This window comes from Cygnus olor, chromosome Z, assembly GCF_009769625.2.
Source record: "Cygnus olor isolate bCygOlo1 chromosome Z, bCygOlo1.pri.v2, whole genome shotgun sequence".
NCBI classification, from domain to species: Eukaryota; Metazoa; Chordata; class Aves; order Anseriformes; family Anatidae; genus Cygnus; species Cygnus olor.
In genome coordinates this window covers 15,731,303-15,751,788 of record NC_049198.1, presented here as the reverse complement: position 1 = coordinate 15,751,788, position 20,486 = coordinate 15,731,303, and the positions used below count along the sequence as shown (strand labels likewise).

At 34.4% G+C, this 20,486-nt stretch overlaps 1 protein-coding gene across 6 annotated transcripts in view; it reads left to right on the top strand.

Annotated features, from left to right (window-relative positions):
- Positions 1-14,097, top strand: part of FGF10 (fibroblast growth factor 10) — a 65,224-nt gene extending 51,127 nt beyond the window's left edge. For 5 of the 6 annotated variants that reach the window (XM_040541008.1, XM_040541005.1, XM_040541007.1 and 2 more), the window contains exons 4-5: positions 7,324-7,427; positions 11,770-14,097. In XM_040541008.1, coding sequence (XP_040396942.1) covers positions 7,324-7,427; positions 11,770-11,967 — 302 coding nt within the window. In that variant the 3' untranslated portion in view covers positions 11,968-14,097. Of the gene's footprint in view, positions 1-7,323; positions 7,428-11,280; positions 11,418-11,769 lie in introns of all 6 variants that reach the window. The other variant, XM_040541011.1, reaches the window with a different exon arrangement.
- Positions 14,098-20,486: the final 6,389 nt, after the last annotated feature.

Genomic DNA, 20,486 nt, shown 5'->3' with positions numbered 1-20,486 from the left:
CTGCCAGTCAAAGAAACCCTTCTAGAGATGCTCCCTGCAGGATGATCTAAAATAAAGTTCTGAAAACTTAGTTTAAATGTATGTTGCAAAGTTCCCCCTCTCCTCCCTCCCATTACCCACTTGCTACCTGCCTTCACAGGCCCAGCACCTTCTTGTCAACATTTCAGAAACTGGAAAGTTTCAGAAACTCTCAGTCATTATCACATTCTGTCCAGATGAACTCAGTCTTATTCTGTGGTGCAGACGCAAGAAAAGGCAAGGGAGGGAAGGACTGCCTGTGGATTGTCATGTATATGGATGGCATCATCTCTGAAATGCAAAGTCTCTGAATTGGGGAGTATAAAAGATAGTCCCATTCCTTTACATTAAGACTAGGGTTACGGACATGTAAAGTACATTTTAAGAACTTACTATATAAATGACACTACAGAAAAACAGTCACTGCCTCACACTACATAGAATTTGATTCCAGAATCAGGTGGTTCTCATTGCAGGGTATGGGTTTTTTTTCGGTCCATTGTAATACAGACTTGATAATGTACCTGGAACTCTGTCACGTCTGCTTCATAGCAAATTGCTTGACATAATTTCACACAAGTACTAGGATATTCTGTAATTTTTTGAATTAGTGTACAGAATTATGTAAGAGCGTTTTTTGTTTTTTGTTTTTTTGTTTTTTTGTTTTTTTTTTTGTTTGTTTTTTTTTGTTTGTTTGTTTTTTTTTTGTTTTTGTTTTTTGTTTTTTGTTTTTTTTTTCTTTGGATTTTAAACAGTCCCTCTTTGTGGAACAAGATAGCCAGTCAGCTTTCTGTTGCCTTCTCATTTATATAATGATCACTTTTATAAACCATAAAAATACAGTTTTTTTAAGTTAAATATATTTGGTTTCAATTGGAAGTATGTTTCGAGCCTTTGGGACCTGTAAAGAGGGCATATGCATGGCTACAGGGCACATCTCAAGACGATATTTAAAATGTTTCTAATTATATTGAGCTGGAAATGGTTTGGGTATTGAAAACCATGCTTTTATAGTGGATGTGGTCAATGGGGATTAGTTGTAATTGTTGGAGTTTACAAAATTATGGCTGTAAAATAAGTGTGCTATCTGTTTTAAAACCATAATGGAGGCCACAGCATTTTTTTATTTTCTTCTTCTTTTTTTTTTAATTTTCTTTTCTTTTCCAAGTTTCTAAAGAACATAGAACTGGAAATGAGTAACTAGTGATGAGAATTTCCCCCCCAAGAACATTATTTTTGTACAGCTTATTATCAAGCCTAGTTACAAGTCAAATTATACCATAGTAATTATTTATTTTATTCATTTTGTTGAAGTGATTATTTTTTAACAATGCAAATGACTGAGCCCAAGCCATGGCATAAAATTAGATACTAGAAATATATTAGGTAGTATTTGAAGTACCTTTTTTGTTTCAGTCTCCATAGAAAAATAACACAAGCTCCAACCAATGGTAACTAACACAGGTTAGAACAGAAAAAAAACATGATAATAAATATAATACTTATCTTTAAAAAAGGAAAAACAAAAGACCTAGAGACAAGTCAGCATATCTAGAGAAAAAGTATGGGGCAAATAATTTTTAAATATATGCTTATAAGCACCTAAGAAATCATAAACCAAAATAATTGATAGTAATACCAAACCATATCAAATTTTTATCAGTGATGGGCTAAAAACTTTGTGTACAGGAGAGAAGCAGTAGGTATCATAAATTTGGGAAAGATTTTTGAAATCAATATATCAGAATATTCTCTTAAACAAGAGAAACAAAAAAAATCTAAGTGACAGTCTTACAGCATAGAAAGACTTTACCATTTTTTCCCTGTCAATCTTAACAGAGGCATCAAGTTTTACAAGTTTCCTCGAAGTGTCTCCTAATCAAAAATCCATTAACAATTCGAGTGAAAACATTGAAAATATAGTTATAAAAGTTGCAGAAATATGAAACTTGGAATAGTTGCAAGTGTTTTGGAAGACTGAATAAGATCTCAACATGAAAAATTAGAGAAATTATAAAGTAAATGAGGCCACCTAACTGAGGTTTGTGTAAAGTATGATATTTAATTAGGAGTAATCAAATTCACAACTATATGATGAGGAGTGACTGCTTATATTTCTTCCATGTATTCAGGATAGTGAATCACAAGTTGAACATGGAAAAAAAAAAGAAGTATGCATAAATGTGTGAATATGCATATATCCTTTGCAGGAAATGTTTCTTCATGTATCAACACAGATAAGATTTGATAAGAGCATTACACCTGTGCTGTGGGGACATGGAACAGGAGTGCTGAAGGTCTAGAAAATCTGAAATCTTTAAGGAAAACATCGAATATCTGTGTTTAGAAAGCATAAGTTGGTAGATAGATAGGTAGATGTGATAATAATTCCTGAATATGTAAAAGGTTTCTGTAAAGAAAACAAATAAATCTCTTTTTCATGTCACTTTAAACAGGAAATAATGGGCGTAAATTGCAACAAGGCCATTTTTATCAGATACCAGAAAATCTTCCTAGCGTAGACAGTGTATATATAGTTCACCTGGGAGGTCACATATCATTTTTCGAAAGTGTTTAAGAACAATTCATCTGCCAAGAATAGTTTTCCTGACTAAAGCCAGGGAGTACCCTCACTCTGGCATCCTTTTAGCCATATTGTCTTTGACGATATAGAGATTCTTACCTTCAAGCCTGTTTACTCTTGAGAGCCAATGGAAATTATCTATATTTTTTATTTCAGTAACGTAGAAGCCCAGTCATGCCACATAGCTCTACTATAGAAACCTTGAGGAAAATACAAAAAAATTTGGGTCCTCAAAGAAGTCAGTTTCGTTAGGTGGTGAAAACACTGCAGTTTTATGCTTCATACTGTATGTTTCAATTGCTTTACTTTACACATTCCTGCTGAATTTAATAATGACTCAAGAATAATCAAATACATATTTTCCCCCTTAGATCAAAGGCACTTGATTTAAATCCAGTCTATTTCAAAGTTCTGGAAAGTCCTTATGACTTCTGCTTGTAGATCTGTGTCAGATGAGCTGATGCTCTCATCCTGACCTCTGGAATTTGTGTCTACATCACAGACACCTACAAAAAGATTTCCATTACCTTCAACAGATTTCTATCAAATACACAAGACAACCTCCTCCATAGCAAATGTGTAAATGATGCTGAATCATTTGCAATCTAGACAAAAGATAGTTCTGTGCTTGTAATGAGCATGTAACTCCAGTGAAGTCTCCAGGGCATACAGCTAGTAACAGGGCAGATGTTACCAAACTAGACCCCTGCTACCCAAGGAACAACAGATCAAGAGTACTACATTTATATGAAAGAAAAACATCCATTAAAATTTATACTTCTCTCCTCAAAATATTGCAGAGGTTAAAATATGCAAAATTTTCATTGAAAATTATACAACATTTTTCAACTCAAAAAAAAAAAAAAAAAAAAAAACACACCCAATGAAAATAAATCCAGGATCACTGGTCATGAGATCAAACTGATAATAGTTCAGACGAATTCAGCTACATTTGGTTGCAGTTAAATAGCATAACTGGGTACAATCAAGCTAGTTACTCTTATATATAATGTTAACATAATAATATTTCTCCTCATTACTTCCCTTTAGCTGCCTGATTGGGGGTATAATGGCATATGAGATAGTGACCAAACTTTACCAGAAAAATTTTCATGATTTATGTAAATGCTTCTGTTGTTTTAACTTGGGTATTGTAGTGAAGAGCAGTGTATCACCATTAAAATGGGTTAATGTAGTGCAAGTTTCATATTTAAGCACTGTTCTCCTTCAGCTGCACTCAGAAATTTCACAAGTGCAATAGTCTGTTAAGTTAATCCAATATGGTGTTATTACAAGGATACTATGACAAACTATAAGTCAGTTTAATCCATTTCAACATACATTAATTAATAATGCTACATATTATGCCAGTATCAGATTTTCTTTTTGTTGTTACTGGTGTTAGAGACAGACCCAGTCTAGTTTTACTGGTGACGCTTGGGTTACGGCTATTAATTTCTACACTAAAATTCTTCTGACTAAATTCTTCTCATCAGTTTTTGGCATGGAAAAGACCTGAAAACATGTTTCTCGCACAGAAAGAGAGGGGTGTTGTAGCAACATTCACAACACAGTCTTACCCTCTTATAGGCTGTCATCTACATAACTTGAAGCATTCCACTTAACTGCTCTTGATTTTGGGTACAAATACTGTAGAAGATGACCCATGGTAGAGAAATATTAAAGACCACTGTTCTGTATTAATGCTTTTGCAGAAAATCAAGAAGACAACTTTGGCTTTTCTTTGCAGTGAAAATGAGCAACATTATAAGAGCAACAAAAACATAATAGGCCTTGGCTGGTATAGGCTTACTGATCTGCTTGTGCCAATGGCACAACACTGGTAATATATGAGCTGGCTAACAAGACCTAGTTAAGGAACCCTGACAACTTTACTTGAGATTAGAGATTATAATTCTCTTCATCTTACTTATGGAAAAGGATACAGAGCTCCTTTGTAACTGCAGTCAAATTAGTCTTAAAAGTAGGTTGTGGGTCTTACCTCACTCTTCCTGAACACATTCTGGAACTTCCCAGATTACTAATTTACTAATTTTACTAATTGACTAATTTCCCCCAATTTACGTCTCCTCTTATTTCCACCTAGGACCAAGCTCACATTCGCAAGCTCACATTGCATATAGGTAACTAATGGAAGTTATGTTTTGATTTTTCATTTATCTAACTGGGCATATCTTTTTCTACCTGGCAGTGGAAAAAGACAGCTCTAGATATATCAGAGGCGCCTTTAGTGCTACTGAATTGGATACACTTCTGATGATGGAATGAGCTGATTTGGGAAATTGTTTTTCTTACCCCCTCACGGGTAGCAGACTTGCAATGCCATATGTAACTATGCTTTCATTGTTTATTTAAACCCACTGGGTTTCAAGCTCAAGAGGTAATTAGCACAGAACTGTTCTCATGCAGCTGTAAGAAACTCAGTGGATATTCAGCCCTGTAAGTGACATTTTTTAGTATATATGTGCAACACAATCTTTAGGAGTGTTGATTTTTCATGCTGTAAAGAAACTTACAATTAAATTCTTACAAGAGAAGGTTTTATCACTGCTTTTATTTAACAATACATGATAAACTATGCCTATCAACACTTACATTTACATATTGAAATCAGTATTTGTAGCTTAAGGCACTCGTAAAGAAATTAAAACAAAATAACTCTCCTCCTTGAGCTCTTTATAGGTTTGGACAGGAAATGTATTGTGTATATATACATATATACACATATACAACATATATATATATTTCTGGTTTAACATGGTCCATTTTTTGGAGAGCTTTACTAGATCCTAGACCTCTTGTTGTTTATTGTTGCAGTTCTCACTGAAGTCTTTCTAATATGCAATCACTATAGACCTTGTAGCTCTGGCCAGCCTACTGCTTCCTGTTAAATAAATACAAAGTCTCTGGTAATTACACTATAATTTACATATACTTTTATAAAAATTTAGGTAATTTATATAAATTCAGAATATATATATACTATATATATACACATATATATGTATATTAAAAAATGCAGTCAGAAAAGTCCATCTCTTCTTTCGTGGCAATAAAAGGAAGTTTTTCCTGTTATATTGCCTAGGTTTACGTTTCTTTTATTTTTCATGTCCATAACCTATATCATCAGTTTTCTTCCTACTAAAAATCAGATATTGTTTTGTCGTGCTTGATTCAAAGCCACTGTCTAGCTAACATCAAAGCTTCTACGTCAAGTCACAGAACAAGTAACAACCTCAGTCATCTGTTAATCCTCACTTATACAGACCAGCAGCACAATGGCCATATAGCTTGACTTTTCCATTGTACCTAAAGCAGCCATTATTAATATATATATATATATATATATATATATATATATATATGCAGTGAAGGAGCTTCCTACAAACCTCCACTGCAAACTAAACTGCACATGCTTACACAGTCTGCACAGACTGCATACAGTTTTCATGGACAGAAAATCAGTATTTCCAGACAAAGCACTGAATAACAAGCTACACTCAGATTCAGTTGGTGTGTGGTTACCATAAGGAATTTTAAGTAAATGAAAAAAAAAAAAAAAAAACATACAAATTTTCCAGTCTTTCTCTGCTCAGACAAAAAGTGTTGGACATATTTAGGAGCAAATTATTGCAGGCTCCTTTTCTTTAAGTAGTTGGCAACTCGTCAATGTTGTTCCAGCTGATCTATTCGTCATATTATTTGTTGGCTTCGTGTAGGATGTTTTTTCTCTAAGATTTCCCAATACTTTGGCCCTCCAGTAATTTCCCCAGTGGTAGCCCCTTTGTGACCTCCAAGTCAGAATTTTTTTTCCCACCACTACTACTACTTTAATGTCAGTAAAAAGGTTGGAGTATACTGCCTGGATAAACCATTTAGAAGATATTTGTTTGGAACGATATTTATCCTATATTAAAGCATATGCAATAAAACAACAGAGACATCCAGTTGCTCTAGTAATAGCTGAAAATAGACCTCTGAAGCCACTCCCTATGTAAGTGGTACTAACTGCTAGTCCCAAATCAGTATGCTCTTGGACAGAAAATACAGAGATGAAAAGTTCTGTGTCCCATTACCGGCCCCTTGAGCCATCCGGTATCCCAGAAATAGTTTGTTTTAAAGAAAAAAAAAAAAAGTTAAAAGTTAATCATATTTATTACAAACAGAGCAAAATGTTACAAACAGAGCAAAATGTTTCTGATATCCGAAAGGCAAAGATAATGTGGCCGTTAGGGTTAGTCTTACTATATCCCAAAATGTCAACACACTTGCCAAAAATGAATTTATCATCTCCGTGCAGCCAAGAGATTTAGTTTATCTAAATGTCCTACAAGGAATAAATAGTTTACCACTGGTTTTGAAGATTGGGATAAATCTGACATTCTATTGACATATGCTATAGATTTAATTTAATGCTGTGGTTCAGATGTCTCTTCTGATAAATTTTAGAAAAATCTGTGCTAAGAAGAATGAAGCTGTTTCAGTATTTATGGGGTTTAAAATGCAGGGTTTGCAAAGGAAACGTTAATTGAAACAATATTTGTTTATATTCTTGCAATGGTTTGGAGAATGTTACTGAAGTCTATTGGTCAGTTCATTCTGAATATTAGAAGCTTAGTATTTTGGGGGGGTTATTGCTCTTTCTATAGTGAGAAAATCCTCTAATGAAGTGATTAAATAGTTGAATTTTTATTTTTTAGGCATATTGGAGATAACATCCGTTGAAATTGGAGTCGTGGCAGTTAAGTCCATTAAAAGCAACTATTATTTAGCCATGAACAAGAAAGGAAAAGTCTATGGCTCTGTAAGTACATTTTTACCTTCCAAACAGATGGCAGTAGTCAGTGTATTTCCCTCTCTTACCTACTGAAAACCCCACTTGTCTGTGTATTACTACTAATTAGAGCTAAAATTAGCTGTTCATCAAAATTTCACCCTCTGGTAAACCAGCAGCCCCCCCAGCCACAAGCTTCTTGTAGCTGGGATTTATTATGTTCACTGCTTCAGTCACATTTCTTACTAACTAGTGGCTGATTGAAAGGATCTACAAAATGTAATCTTTAAGGCTCTTTTTCCATATTTTTCACAGAATCACGGAATCATCTAGGTTGGAAGAGACCTCCAAGATCACCTAGTCCAACCTCTGATCTAACACTAACATGTCCTCCACTAAACCATATCACTAAGCTCTACATCTGAACATCTCTTAAAGACCTCCAGGGATGGTGACTCAACCACTTCCCTGGGCAGCCTATTCCAATGCCTAACAACCCTTTCAGTAAAGTTCTTCCTAATATCCAACCTAAACCTCCCCTGGCACAACTTTAGCCCATTCCCCCTCATCCTGTCACCAGGCACGTGGGAGAATAGACCAACCCACACCTCGCTACAGCCTCCTTTAAGGTACCTGTAGAGTGCTATAAGGTCGCACCTGAGCCTCCTCTTTTCCAGACTGAACAATCCCAGCTCCCTCAGCCACTCTTCATAAGACTTGTTCTCCAGACCCCTCACCAGCTTCATTGCCCGTTTCTGGACTCTCTCGAGCACCTCGCTGTCCTTCTTGTAGCGAGGGGCCCAAAACTGAACACAGTACTCAAGGTGCGGCCTCACCAGAGCCGAGTTTCTGCAGTACTGACGCACTAATTAGTGATTCTGAGGAAATAAAGTGTACTTAAAATGTTGTAAACTTCAGCTGATGGAGAAGGCACACCAGATTATCAAAGTATGAGTGTTGAGAAGATTTCTGGAGCAGTTAGCTATAAATTGACTATAGTAATTAACACACAAGCTTATAGACAGGACAAAGAGACAGAGATTTTGACTGAGAAGAATTTGGGTATCATCATTTGAAAATTGTGCTATTTGCATTTCTGTAAGTTTGGGTTTACTGATATTTCTAGTTTAAAAAATATATAATAATAAAATAAAATTGAAATAAAATAAAATAAAATAAAATAAAATAAAATAAAATAAAATAAAATAAAATAAAATAAAATAAAATAAAATAAATTCTTAATAGGAAGCAGTATAATCTAGAAATCTGACTACTAAATTCAAGTTTATACCCACACATCCACATGATGGCATAGACACCAGATTGTTCTGTTATTACATAACAGTTGGTCTGTAATTTTGCAACTTTTTATCCAGTTTGAACCCACATAAGTGTAAACTTATTCAGGTCATGTACAAAGGTGATGAGCCAATCTTCAGATTGCTCTGGATTCAGAACATCCATAGGCTTTAAAGGGGGTAACGTAGTTAAGCCCACTTCTGCTGAAAACTAAAGTATTGCCAGTCTGAGACTACTGATTACATCAACTGAGACTCAAGGGGGTTGATGTCATTTGGCCCTTTTTTTCTAAGTAAGCATTTCTGTCGGGTGCATTTAGTTCATATAAACTTCATAAACTGTCTTCCCTTGTCTGCACTGTTACTAGTCACTCCTAGTTTATGAGGTTACTTCTGACCTCCTCAGCTCCTGGACAGTGTTGAAGAATTGCATTAGGGATAGAAAGACCTGAACAGAGAAATTTTTCCTAAGCCCCCATAACTGTAGATTTTAAGTTATAAAATTACACTGGTGAGATATAACAGACAATCAGTGGTCAGCCCTGCACCATTGAGAGCCATAAGGGTATACTGAGTGGCTGACAATGTTACCTTTTGTCAATTAAGCTCCGTTGCTTTATTGATTACAGGAATACTTCTGGACATAAGTGAATACATTAGCCTAAATCACTGTAGTCAATACACATCTTGGTTAATGTTATTAACTTAGTCGTTTGTGATGATCTGTCCCAAAACCTAAGATAAGGTTTCCTACCCAACTTGTTAGCCATTGCTGGTGTGGCAAGAGTTCATCCAACCCTACTGATACACAAAAGAAGGCAAAGCAGCTTTCTTGTACCGTAGGTGGAAACTGCTGCCATAAGATTCAGTAATTCACAGTGTATTAGAAACAGTGTTGACAGGAGGATACGAATGAGGAAAGCTGTTTTTTCAATTCCAACTGAGATAATTTTTTCAATATTCACATCATAAAATCACAATATAATGACTTATCAAAACCTATTCCATAATACTTCAGAGATTTCAAGAATGCTTCTGTTATTATTTTTCCCATCCTCCTAAGACTTGCAGTTAGACTCATATTACTGCAGAGTGGCAGCTTGCAGATGGATATGAAAAACAGAACCAATAAAAATTTTAAAAACGCTCTTAAGCATGTGCACAATAGACATTCATTCACCATACAGGTGCAGGGCTATACTGAAATTTGGTTGGAATGAACAAAGCAGTGATGGGCTAACACTCAGACCCCTGCCAATAAGACTTCTTAGCCACTTCACAACATCATTTGTTCTCTCTGTATTATCTAATAGGGAAAAAAAAAGAAAAAAGAAAAAAAAAAAAGTTTGGATTCTAGTATGGTTCTATATCTGGAAAAACAGGTAAAGTAAGACTGTTTCTCTGTTTATCAAATATGTTACCATTTGACTGACAGGTTAGAGGGAGCCAAGGAAGACTCATTATTTGGTTTCTTTAACAAATTAACATTCTGTCAGATAGGAAAAATTACTGTGGTTTAGAACTATAATTGATAGTCACCTGCCTTCTTAATACCTTGACACAGGAAGTGGCAAATTACTACAGCAAGTAGAAGTTAAATGATCTGTATGTTACCTTATGAATACAGGCAGCATTAATGGTTGTTTTGCATAGCGTTTTCTCCTGGCAGTGTATTCCCCAACACTTATTGTTCCACTAACTACTAATCCAAAAATTGAGCCAAATTATGTTTGCATATATGCAATTGTATTAAAACAAGCATTAAGCATGTGTTCTGTGGTCTTAAAAGCAAGTAAAACATTAATAAGACACCAGAAACTTCCTACTGTATTGAAGTACTGAACATTAACTAGTTTAAAAATTCTAGTTTAAATTAATAGGAATAGAAAAAAATATGTATTTGCCCTGTGTTACTTTAAAAAAATGTAATTCAGCTAAATAATGTCTATTTTATTAATGCAGATACTTTCTATATATTTTTTTACCTGAATATCTACAGATTTTGGTCATAATCAAAAAATCCCTGAAATTATTATCCCATTAAAAATGTTTTATTATTCATACAAATTTGTTATCTTATTCATAAACACCTTAAGAATGCTACGTGTAATTAGTGTATCATACTCTAAGATTCTAACATGCTTCTGTTTGAGCTGTACAATAACATCTTGCTTTTTTAAATGCAGAAACAGCAAAATATTAATATTTGGTTGATGTTTTAGTATGTTGTAAATTTTATACTTTCAAAAGCTTTCTATATGGAATATAAGTAATTTGATCTGACTTTTTTATATGTAGTAACTACTTGTTTGTGAAAACAAGGCTTTCTTGTCTACTATAGAGAAGCAGATCCAAGTAAAAGTGCATTTAACATTATAGAAAAAAAACAGTCTCTACTTGCTTCCTCATGCTTGTATTTTTTATCCTTTATAGCAGACTGGCAGCTGGTTCTCCTTTAAAAATAGAAAACATTAATCCCTGGTACCCTACCCAAAATTGCTCTGAATTTTACTGTGAATATCTTCTCAATAAGATATAGGCTCATATATGAATCATGCAGGCTCATCCATGAATCTTTTTTTTAGGCCAAGCCCCTCTTCAAAACAGCAAGTAAACAGGCTTCACATCTATTCTATCAACAGCATGACAGTGATTTGCACCCACCCAAAAAAGCACTTTTTCATGGCCAGTGTGGTGTAAAGGATCTTACTTTCAATACAAAGTAGGCCTATGCCGTTGTTTAACATATGGTATCAATAATCTGGTTCAAGATATTTAAGGGTTGTATTTGTTAGGACTGAAATATGATGAATGATTCCAAGAGTACTACCTCATACTTTGAGTTTATTGTTGAGAATATGATTTAATATTGTTCCTGTATTCCAATACAGAGAAGTTGCATTTCAACTCTGGCTGAATTATATCATTTTATTGTTATAATTATTATTATATTATTATATTAATTTATTTTTTTATTTCACTTTTTGTAATCTAAGTGATGTTGCTTTAAATGCTACGGACTCAGTGAAATTTGTTTATTCTGAGTTGATGTACTTGTTTTCTTCTTTTTACAGAAGGAGTTTAACAGTGATTGCAAATTGAAGGAAAGAATAGAAGAAAATGGATATAACACATATGCATCCTTAAATTGGAAGCACAATGGAAGGCAAATGTTTGTGGCTCTGAATGGAAGGGGAGCCACAAAGAGAGGACAGAAAACAAGAAGGAAAAACACTTCAGCTCACTTTCTTCCAATGGTAGTAATGTCATAGATGAAGGAACTATATTATCAATTCAGTTGAAACAAAGGCTCTTATGTCAAGCATAATTTGTAGTCCTCTTGAAGAGTAAATGCAAAGAAATAGCGCAGATATCTGCTTGTTTGAAAAGAGCAGGGGAAGCCTCTGAAGGTTTTGAACTCATTGCTGGCAGATCAATATTTACTTATATTTAGTTCAGTGTCATATCTTAAAATCAAGATACAAGCTGGATGAAATGGGATGGAAGTTATTGCCAGTGTGAACAATTTTATTATTTTTTTTTAATTTCTGCGACGGATTTTAAGGGATGAGAGACAATCTATTGAATGATCTTCATGGGGAAAGTTATTTATGGAATACTAACTTGTATCAAAGACTTTAATTGCTCTTTCAAGCCTAATGATCCAATGAACAGTTAGACACGCAAGCATTTACTGGAAGCACTTGGGTCATATGTACAAGCAAAGATGTTTCTAGAGAAGCCCTGTGGAAGAACGGATAGGATTAAGGAATATAAGCAAAGTAGTGTAAAACTATTCTAACAAAACAGATAGTATGGTTTGCTTGTATGTTCTAACTTCATTTCTTTTTATTTCTCTCTAAGTTATTTATTTAATAGGATGTTAAATATCTTTTTGGTTTGAAATGTTTTCCTCATTTGCTTGTTGTTTTCCCTTTTTCTCAGTACTTTACACAGAGGTTGATAAGTTCAAGTGTCAAAACCTCGTAAGTACACTGAGAATAGGTAATGGACATGGCTTTAAAGGCAGAATTTAATGTGTATAATCCATTTTTTTTTCTTAAACTGTCTTGCACTTAAGCAAAAAGACCAAACAAGCAGTGCTTGAATTTATGGTATTGGGTGTTTATGTTGGAGAGGTTTTTTTACTTCTCAACACTCAAGAACAAACTTCAAGAAATACTTTGTTCAAAGGGTCTTTCTGCTGTTTTTAAATTGAGAGGAGGGGCCACCTCTGTACTTGGGTGTCAATGCATCTCTGTGTATATATGTCTGACTTGGATTTCAATGGGGATCAAAGATGCATTGCAATCAGTGAGAAACTTTGCGGCAAGCATTGGGCTGGAACCTAGATGTGGACAGCCCAGTTAAAATCACTGAGACTGCACATATTAAAAGTAAAGAGTATGTAATTCCCAAGTGTAAAATTTGGTCTCTGAAAGGTAAGTAAGAAGGCAACACAGTCCTGCACTCCTTATTCATTTAATATGCCCATTCAGCACATTTGTCCTTGTTACCAGCTTGTAGAATCACAGGCATATACTGGGAGCAATACCTAAATAAGGACTGAGGGATAGGGGATTCAAAATCATGCTCATGCATTTATCAGAGACTATTACTCACATGTATATTATATATGAGAGCCAACCAAAAAGCTGTGCTGGTATCCAGCTTTAGCATGCCTTTCATATCCATCATAGTAACTGAAGGCTCAAAATGCATAATATCCAGCACATTTTTATAAAGTGTTACTAGTCCCATGGCTTAACTTGAGCAACTGCAGTATAACAAAGTTAAGCGTGATATGAAATCTGTTCAATTAAAGGTACATAAGGTTTGTTTTATGTTTTGCTTTACTCTGTAATTTTAGAGAGCTCTGGATAGCTCACCAATATAACCATATTGAGATTCATTTTGTTAGAGCAGATAAATAGAAAACAGTACATCAAACAATTTGTACCACTGTCTTCACATTGTATTCCACTAAATAAATAAATAAGCCTTTGCAGTGTCTGTAGTAAGAAACAAAAGTAGTATAATATTATTTTGTTCTAAATACTTTAAGTGATAACTATGAGATTATATTGATGCTGCAGTTTTATCTTCAATATTTCTTGTTGTGAAAAAGTTGGTTTTATTTTTATTGTTTGGAAACTGTATTTTGGTACAAAGGAGAGCCTTGCTTAATGTGTCTTTTTGAGAATGTTTAACCTCTAAAAAGTCTGGTGTTGGAGTCTTCTATAACTTATTTAAGTCAATGTTTAACCAGCACTTCAATCTTAACCTGTTATTTAAATATTAGCTGTTTTTTTTTTTAAAAAAAAAGCAAAAAATAATAGCCTTCCCACAAAAAAACAAAATGGTCAGATTGTATTTCCTGTCCTTAAATAAAGTCAATTGTTTTAAAACCAGAAAGTCATTTGAGACAAAACATTTTAGCCGATAGCTAACATTACATTTCACGGAACTTTATCTCCAGCTTGCTTCTTCACAAATGTTACTTTTCTAGAAAGGGAAATAATAATTTCAGATTTTAAATGTACACACAGATGATCGGCAAACTTAACTACCATAGTAGAAGTGAGGTTTTGTTGTTTAAAATTTGTAATCAATAACTAATACTGACAAGACATAATGGACCACCCACAGTGAACATTCAATGTTAGCCTGGGCAATTGCAGTATTGGCTGACCACTTGAAGAACATGTAGGGTACAAATGAGGTTCTCTTTTTACAGAATTACCTAGTTTACTTGGTCAGGGAAGGGATTATGCATAAACTTTATCATAGTACTCAAAACACTATGCTGCTCAGAGGCCAAAATCAGAAAATATCACGTTTCCAAAGTGAGTCAGGAGCCATTTATGACATGAATAGTTGTTTCTGAGAATTAACCAAAGCAAAATGACCTTGAAGGAATCAATGATTCCTGCATTATTAACATATTGTAATACCCACTGTGGTGGAAGCAAACTGCAGACACTCTAGAGTATCACAGTTCTTCAACCATAAGCTCTGTTTTCTGTCAACATAACAGACTCCTGAGCAAAAGGAAAACAGGGGAGGGATTTAAAAATAAAATAAAAACAAAAATCACTGAGCAACAATGTATAGCATGTTATATTTAAATAAAAATAATAAAATCTGGGGAATAGAGAATAAGAGTATTGTCCTTGTTTATTTTATTAACCTGAAGTGATATTGCACAATAAAAATAAAAAGGGAAAAGGTCTGTTGTACTACAGGATGTGGTTTGGTGCTGTATAGTCCCAAAACAAAACAAAACTCACTAGGACATTTGTAAAGTTTCTTTAATTTTTTGCATGTTGAGTCAGCTATCTCCACGCTAATAACAACCAAATGCTTTAGATTCTTCCCGTAAGTATTCAGATCCACCTAGTTTATACAGTGGAAAAAGTAATGAATTTAAAGCAAGCACCTTTAATGAAAGAATGAAGGGTTTTAGGAAGAACATGTACTTACATTTTTAAAGTAAACTTCAGAGATAGAAAAGTAGTCACATTTCATACAAGATTTCATTCAAGACATTTTATGTTATAAAGTTCACTAGAGGTTAGTAAACTTTAATAATATGAGTGTATGAGTACGTTATAATTCATGTCCCTGCTGAAACTGATTGTCTCTATTCCTACAGTCCTAACTGCTTCAATCAGTAATCCACAAGCTAATTGAGGAAGACATTGCCTATTTTAAAGTGTCATTATTAACCCTCTTAAATTAGATTTGTGAATCTGAATTCATTCTCCTTATTCTCTATTGAGTTGGAGAAAGAAGAGCACAACACACAAACATGTTCCGATGCAGCTAGTCGGTGTATGATTACTGATGGTGTTTTCAGAAAAAGCTCATCGAGTGAAACAATTCCAGTGCAACTGCAAGTAACAGACAAACACACGCAAAAGGTTGTTTCCCATCACGTTATGTGCAAAAAAAAAAAAAAAAAAAAAGAAGAAGAAAAATTAGTTTGCTTCATACTTATCAGATTAAAATTCATAGTTATGTCTACCTACTCGAAATATTAAAATATAAAATATAATATATAAAATATATCATATCAAAATATAAAATTTGAACCTCATGTTTAACTATATGGAGCTTTCTCAGACTGTGTTGGGATTAACTATTTGGGACTACCATTTTCTAATAAAGCACAGTGAATCTCATATGCTAATGTTGACATCAGAAATACATGTCCATTGTCCAAATATTAGGTTATACACATCTCAATACCAGAAAACAACAACAACAACACAGGAAGTATCTTAGTGTATAGTTCTATGTGAAATATTTAGGGTATTGATGGTATATAGACAGTATACTGCAGTGAAAAAACAGGGTCTATCATTACATCAAAGGTCAGACTGGTGATGATTATCTTGAGATAATGTAGTAAATGAAGAATCAAAATACTACAGCTTCTTTATTACTGCTGCAAGTATAATGTGTGTTCATCTTCAGTATAGCTATTCATCCAAGCTCAAGATGTACGCTATTCCACCATCTAAATTACTATGGCTCCATTTAAATGATGCTATAGTTTTTTTTTTTATTATTATTATTATTATTTTTATGATGAAACTGTTTTTTTAGTTAGTAAAAGAACTTCATTAACTCTTTTCTCTGTTAACAGTCTTCAGAGAAGTCTGGGAAAAGGTCAAATACTCATCTACAATTTAATCTGCAATTTTGTCTAGCTATAAACAACTGAAAAACAGGTTGCCTTCAGTTAATGACATGCAGGAACTTGTGTTATTAAAATATGGCAGTCGCAAAATGTTCTCTCTGATTCATTTATTCATGTTTTTCCTGATGTCCAGCTAATTTATATACTTTCTGCATTAGAAATAGTCAAGTCTCACATTGTTCCCACATTTCCAAAATTTATGCCACAAAACTGTATAAGCACTTCAGCCTTCTCTTTGCTCTCTTTTCTTTTTAACGAGTTGAGACAGCGCCCAGAGAAGGATCTGCCTTATCAAGAGCCCACACATACAATTTAACATTCTTTCAAATTGTAGTGGACCAATCCATTCAGAACAATCAAAATGTTTCGAGAATGGTCTTCTAGTATCAGGTACAATTAAGTGCCTGAAAAAGCCTAGCTTTTTTATACTTAATTACAGGAACAGTAGAATTTTGTAGAAAACTTAGTAAGTACCTTCTATATGGTAGGGCCAACGGACTGGGATCTTTCAAGCAGTACTTCTAACAAACCAGAACAAATGAAGGTATTAGGTATAAATTAAAAACACAACATAAATGTTCCCATTGGACATTTTAAATTTTGCACTAAAAATGTGAAAATATAGTTTCTTTGTGCCATAGCTCTAAAAACATATTTTTCATTAAATCTTTTTGAAAAATACTGTTTTCAGTTTGCTCTAATGTTACTATAGGCAGTATATATCTTGTCCAATTGTTGTACAGTAGTTTTCTATGATTTCTCCCTTATTTTACATGTCATGACGCCCCCAAGCAACAAGATGCATAAATGCTTCACTGAGGGATTACTGATGTTTGTGGTACTCTGTCATTAGCAGTACAAACTTAAGATGCTCATTTTTGGTTCCATGTAGAACATGATACAGAGATCTGGTGATGCTGTTTTGTTTTGTTAACCTTTGGCTCCTCTGAATAAAAATCCATACATTTAACAGTAAACATGTAAATACCAATTCAAAAGTTAAATACGCTTTGCAAGAATAGCTTGGCTTTTCTAACAACCACCATGCACAAGGTATGTTGCAAATTAAAATGTATTTTGCTACTGCTTTCCCTTTTCATGTTCACTCGAAATCGGAACAGAAGAAAAAAATGTTGTTATTTACAGTCTTCATTGTTTTTCTTAACTGGTAGTAAATACATGTCCTATTCTGGTCTTTGACTAGATCTTATTTTGGTGATGAAATAGAACAGAGATACCAGTGATCCTGAAGGGTCATCCTCTGTCTCTTCGTTTTGATCAGCCAGTTTGACCTACTAAGTTCTACTGATAGACCATACAGTTCATGTTCACTTAAATACGGATTAAGCTAAAAGACTTTAGAAGAGATATGGCTCTGCTTATTCTATTAAATTAGTACTGTATCCTTTGCCTGACAGAGATGGAAAAGATTTAATTTATTTGTCTGTTTAACTGATTGCTAGTTAAATGCTCTGAGGTGAATGATGAAGTGTGAGCAAAAAGTCTTGCTGATAGTACATTTCTGTGGTAGTTGGGGGGTGCAGTGGGAAGATGCTGTGTCAGGAAAATTAAAGTACTTTGACACAAAACCCTGCGGGAAGGTTCAGCCTATATTCATACTGAAAGCCATCATCAAGTTGTAAATGAATGGCTGGGCCTCTGGACTGAGGAAGTTAGCTATCCACAAATAAGTAACCTCTCTACTCTGCTGACTTGCTCTAGTGTCATAACCATCTTCCACAAGTGAAGTCACAACAAACTTGACTCTGATTATGTGTATAGATGCAAAATGTGAGGCAAATTCTACTCAGAATCTGAAAATGACAACGGCTGAGCTTAAGTCACCTGTGGTAATGAGTTTCTTCCCCGTTACTCTGTTAACATATTCCCTGAGCCTGACTCCTGACACAAATACAGTTCTTCATTGCACTTGAAATGCAATACAGCATGAGGTCTTATGTATATCAAGTACTAAGGACAAAAATTCATTTATGGGAAAAAAAATCAAGTGAAAAATTTTGGGTGGAACCTTGCAAGCACTAATGTAGCTGAAAGTTGGCTGTAACACAGGGGACCAGACATAAGAACAGACTACTCAGCACTTATGTGATGACTGTTCTGCATTGGGTTAAGCCTTATATCAGATTATATCAGATTTTCCCCAAACTTGCCATATGTTTTGCCAAAAAAGACTTCAGTGAGTTTCAAAGAGCTCTCTTAGCTTGTCCACTGAGGACTATCAATATAAGATAGCAGGTTTTGGCCCACAAAGTCCTGATAACCTCAGTATTAGACTTGGGAAGGGTACCTAAGGAAATACTAAAAAAATTACTCCATTCTTGTGCTCATCTCACTTGCTATATATTTACGCTCACTGAGACAGAACATTTTAGAGGATAGTTTTTAGTCTGGCACACATACACATGTGTATGAACACATACACAGTACTGCAGTAGGTGGACATGCCAACCAACTACGTGTACATGAATAATTTGTGAAACATAGACGTACTACATACAACATGCCCCAGAAAGCCAAACCCTCAGTGTCTAATTTACGTGATGTCCAAGAAAGACATTAGACACTAATCTACATGTGTCCAAGAAAAACAAGATACTGTGGCACCAGATTAGAAATACTGAAACATTTCTGCCCCAAAATTTTATATTAAATTACTAAATTAAACTGCTGTGAAAGAGGTATCCAGTAAAAAATTATTCAAAATAATCCTGAATTGATAACCCTAGAGAATGAGCTCTTTTCAAAAGCTTGTGACCATCATACGACAGTATTTCCATACCTCCCTGTAACAGAGATATCATATGACTTCAAAGTAGAATACCATTACTGAGGAAGCCATTCACTTTCCAGAACAATTAGATTAGTTCTTCAAATGTGCTGGAACCACTTAGAACCTGATTTTGATACCATTTCAGCTGGGCTACTCTGTTATTTTGAGGAATGCTCAGTGCTTGAGAGAAGCCATGGTAACTACCTTGAAATATATACAGATGTAAAAGAATTCTACAAATAGGAAAGGATCACTATATTCACCACAGATAGTTTAAAAACAAAATGATCAAACTGAAGTAAGGGAAGTTTAAGTTTAAATATTTGTAAAACACTTCTTAGCACTAAGGGCTCTGAAGAAATTGATTAGGAAGATTGTACTTTCAAAGTTCTAAGCATATGATAGACATCAGGAATGGCTTAGGTATTTGATTCTACCATAGACAGGAGAATGGACTATCTCTTATCCAAAATCCCTTACAGCAATATTTTCCCCCTATGAAAACCTTGACTAAACCTATATAAAACACTAGGCAGTAAGACAGTTATAATTTTCAATCAGTATTAACAGGCTCAAGCTCAGGCTCAAGCTAGTAACGTGGAGATCCTATAAAAAATCCCCAGAGCCACCCAGTCCCCCCATGTATAGTTACTTTCCACAAGTGTGTTTGCAGTGTTGGACAGGAAGCAAAAACAAGTAGCTAAAATCTTTCTAACTAAAAGAAATCAGAGTGGTTAAAAGCAAGTGTAGTTTTTCAGCAGAGCATGAACTTGTCCAGGAAATGACAGCAAGATGATATTATAGAGAGATGTAATCTGGGTCTGACTCAAGCCTCCATTGCACACTGACTGCAGGAAACAAGACTGACCCAGGCAGTTACAATATGCAAAGGTCAATGTCCACCTCCTTTTGATATTCGGTAAGTTGTCCCAAAAATAAAATAAAATAAAAAATTTCACAAGCAATTACTGTATTTTTCAGTGGTCCTTGAAAGAATAATGCCAAAATGATTAAATCACTCCACCAATTTACTCCTCCTCAGAATGTTCCCTAACCTAATATCAGCTGACCAGTGGATACTGTCCAAGAACCTTTATTTATTTCAGCTGCCACTAACAGCACTATAAGTTAACCAGTAGACAAATTTGCTCTATTTAATGTGAATGTTTGATCAGTTGACAGCTTAATAATTAATAGTGCTTGCTTCATGTTTATTTTCTTTTATTCATTTTTAAAGTAAGTGTGGTATCAAATGAAAGACTGACTCTGCATTACATATAGCCCTCAATTTATAC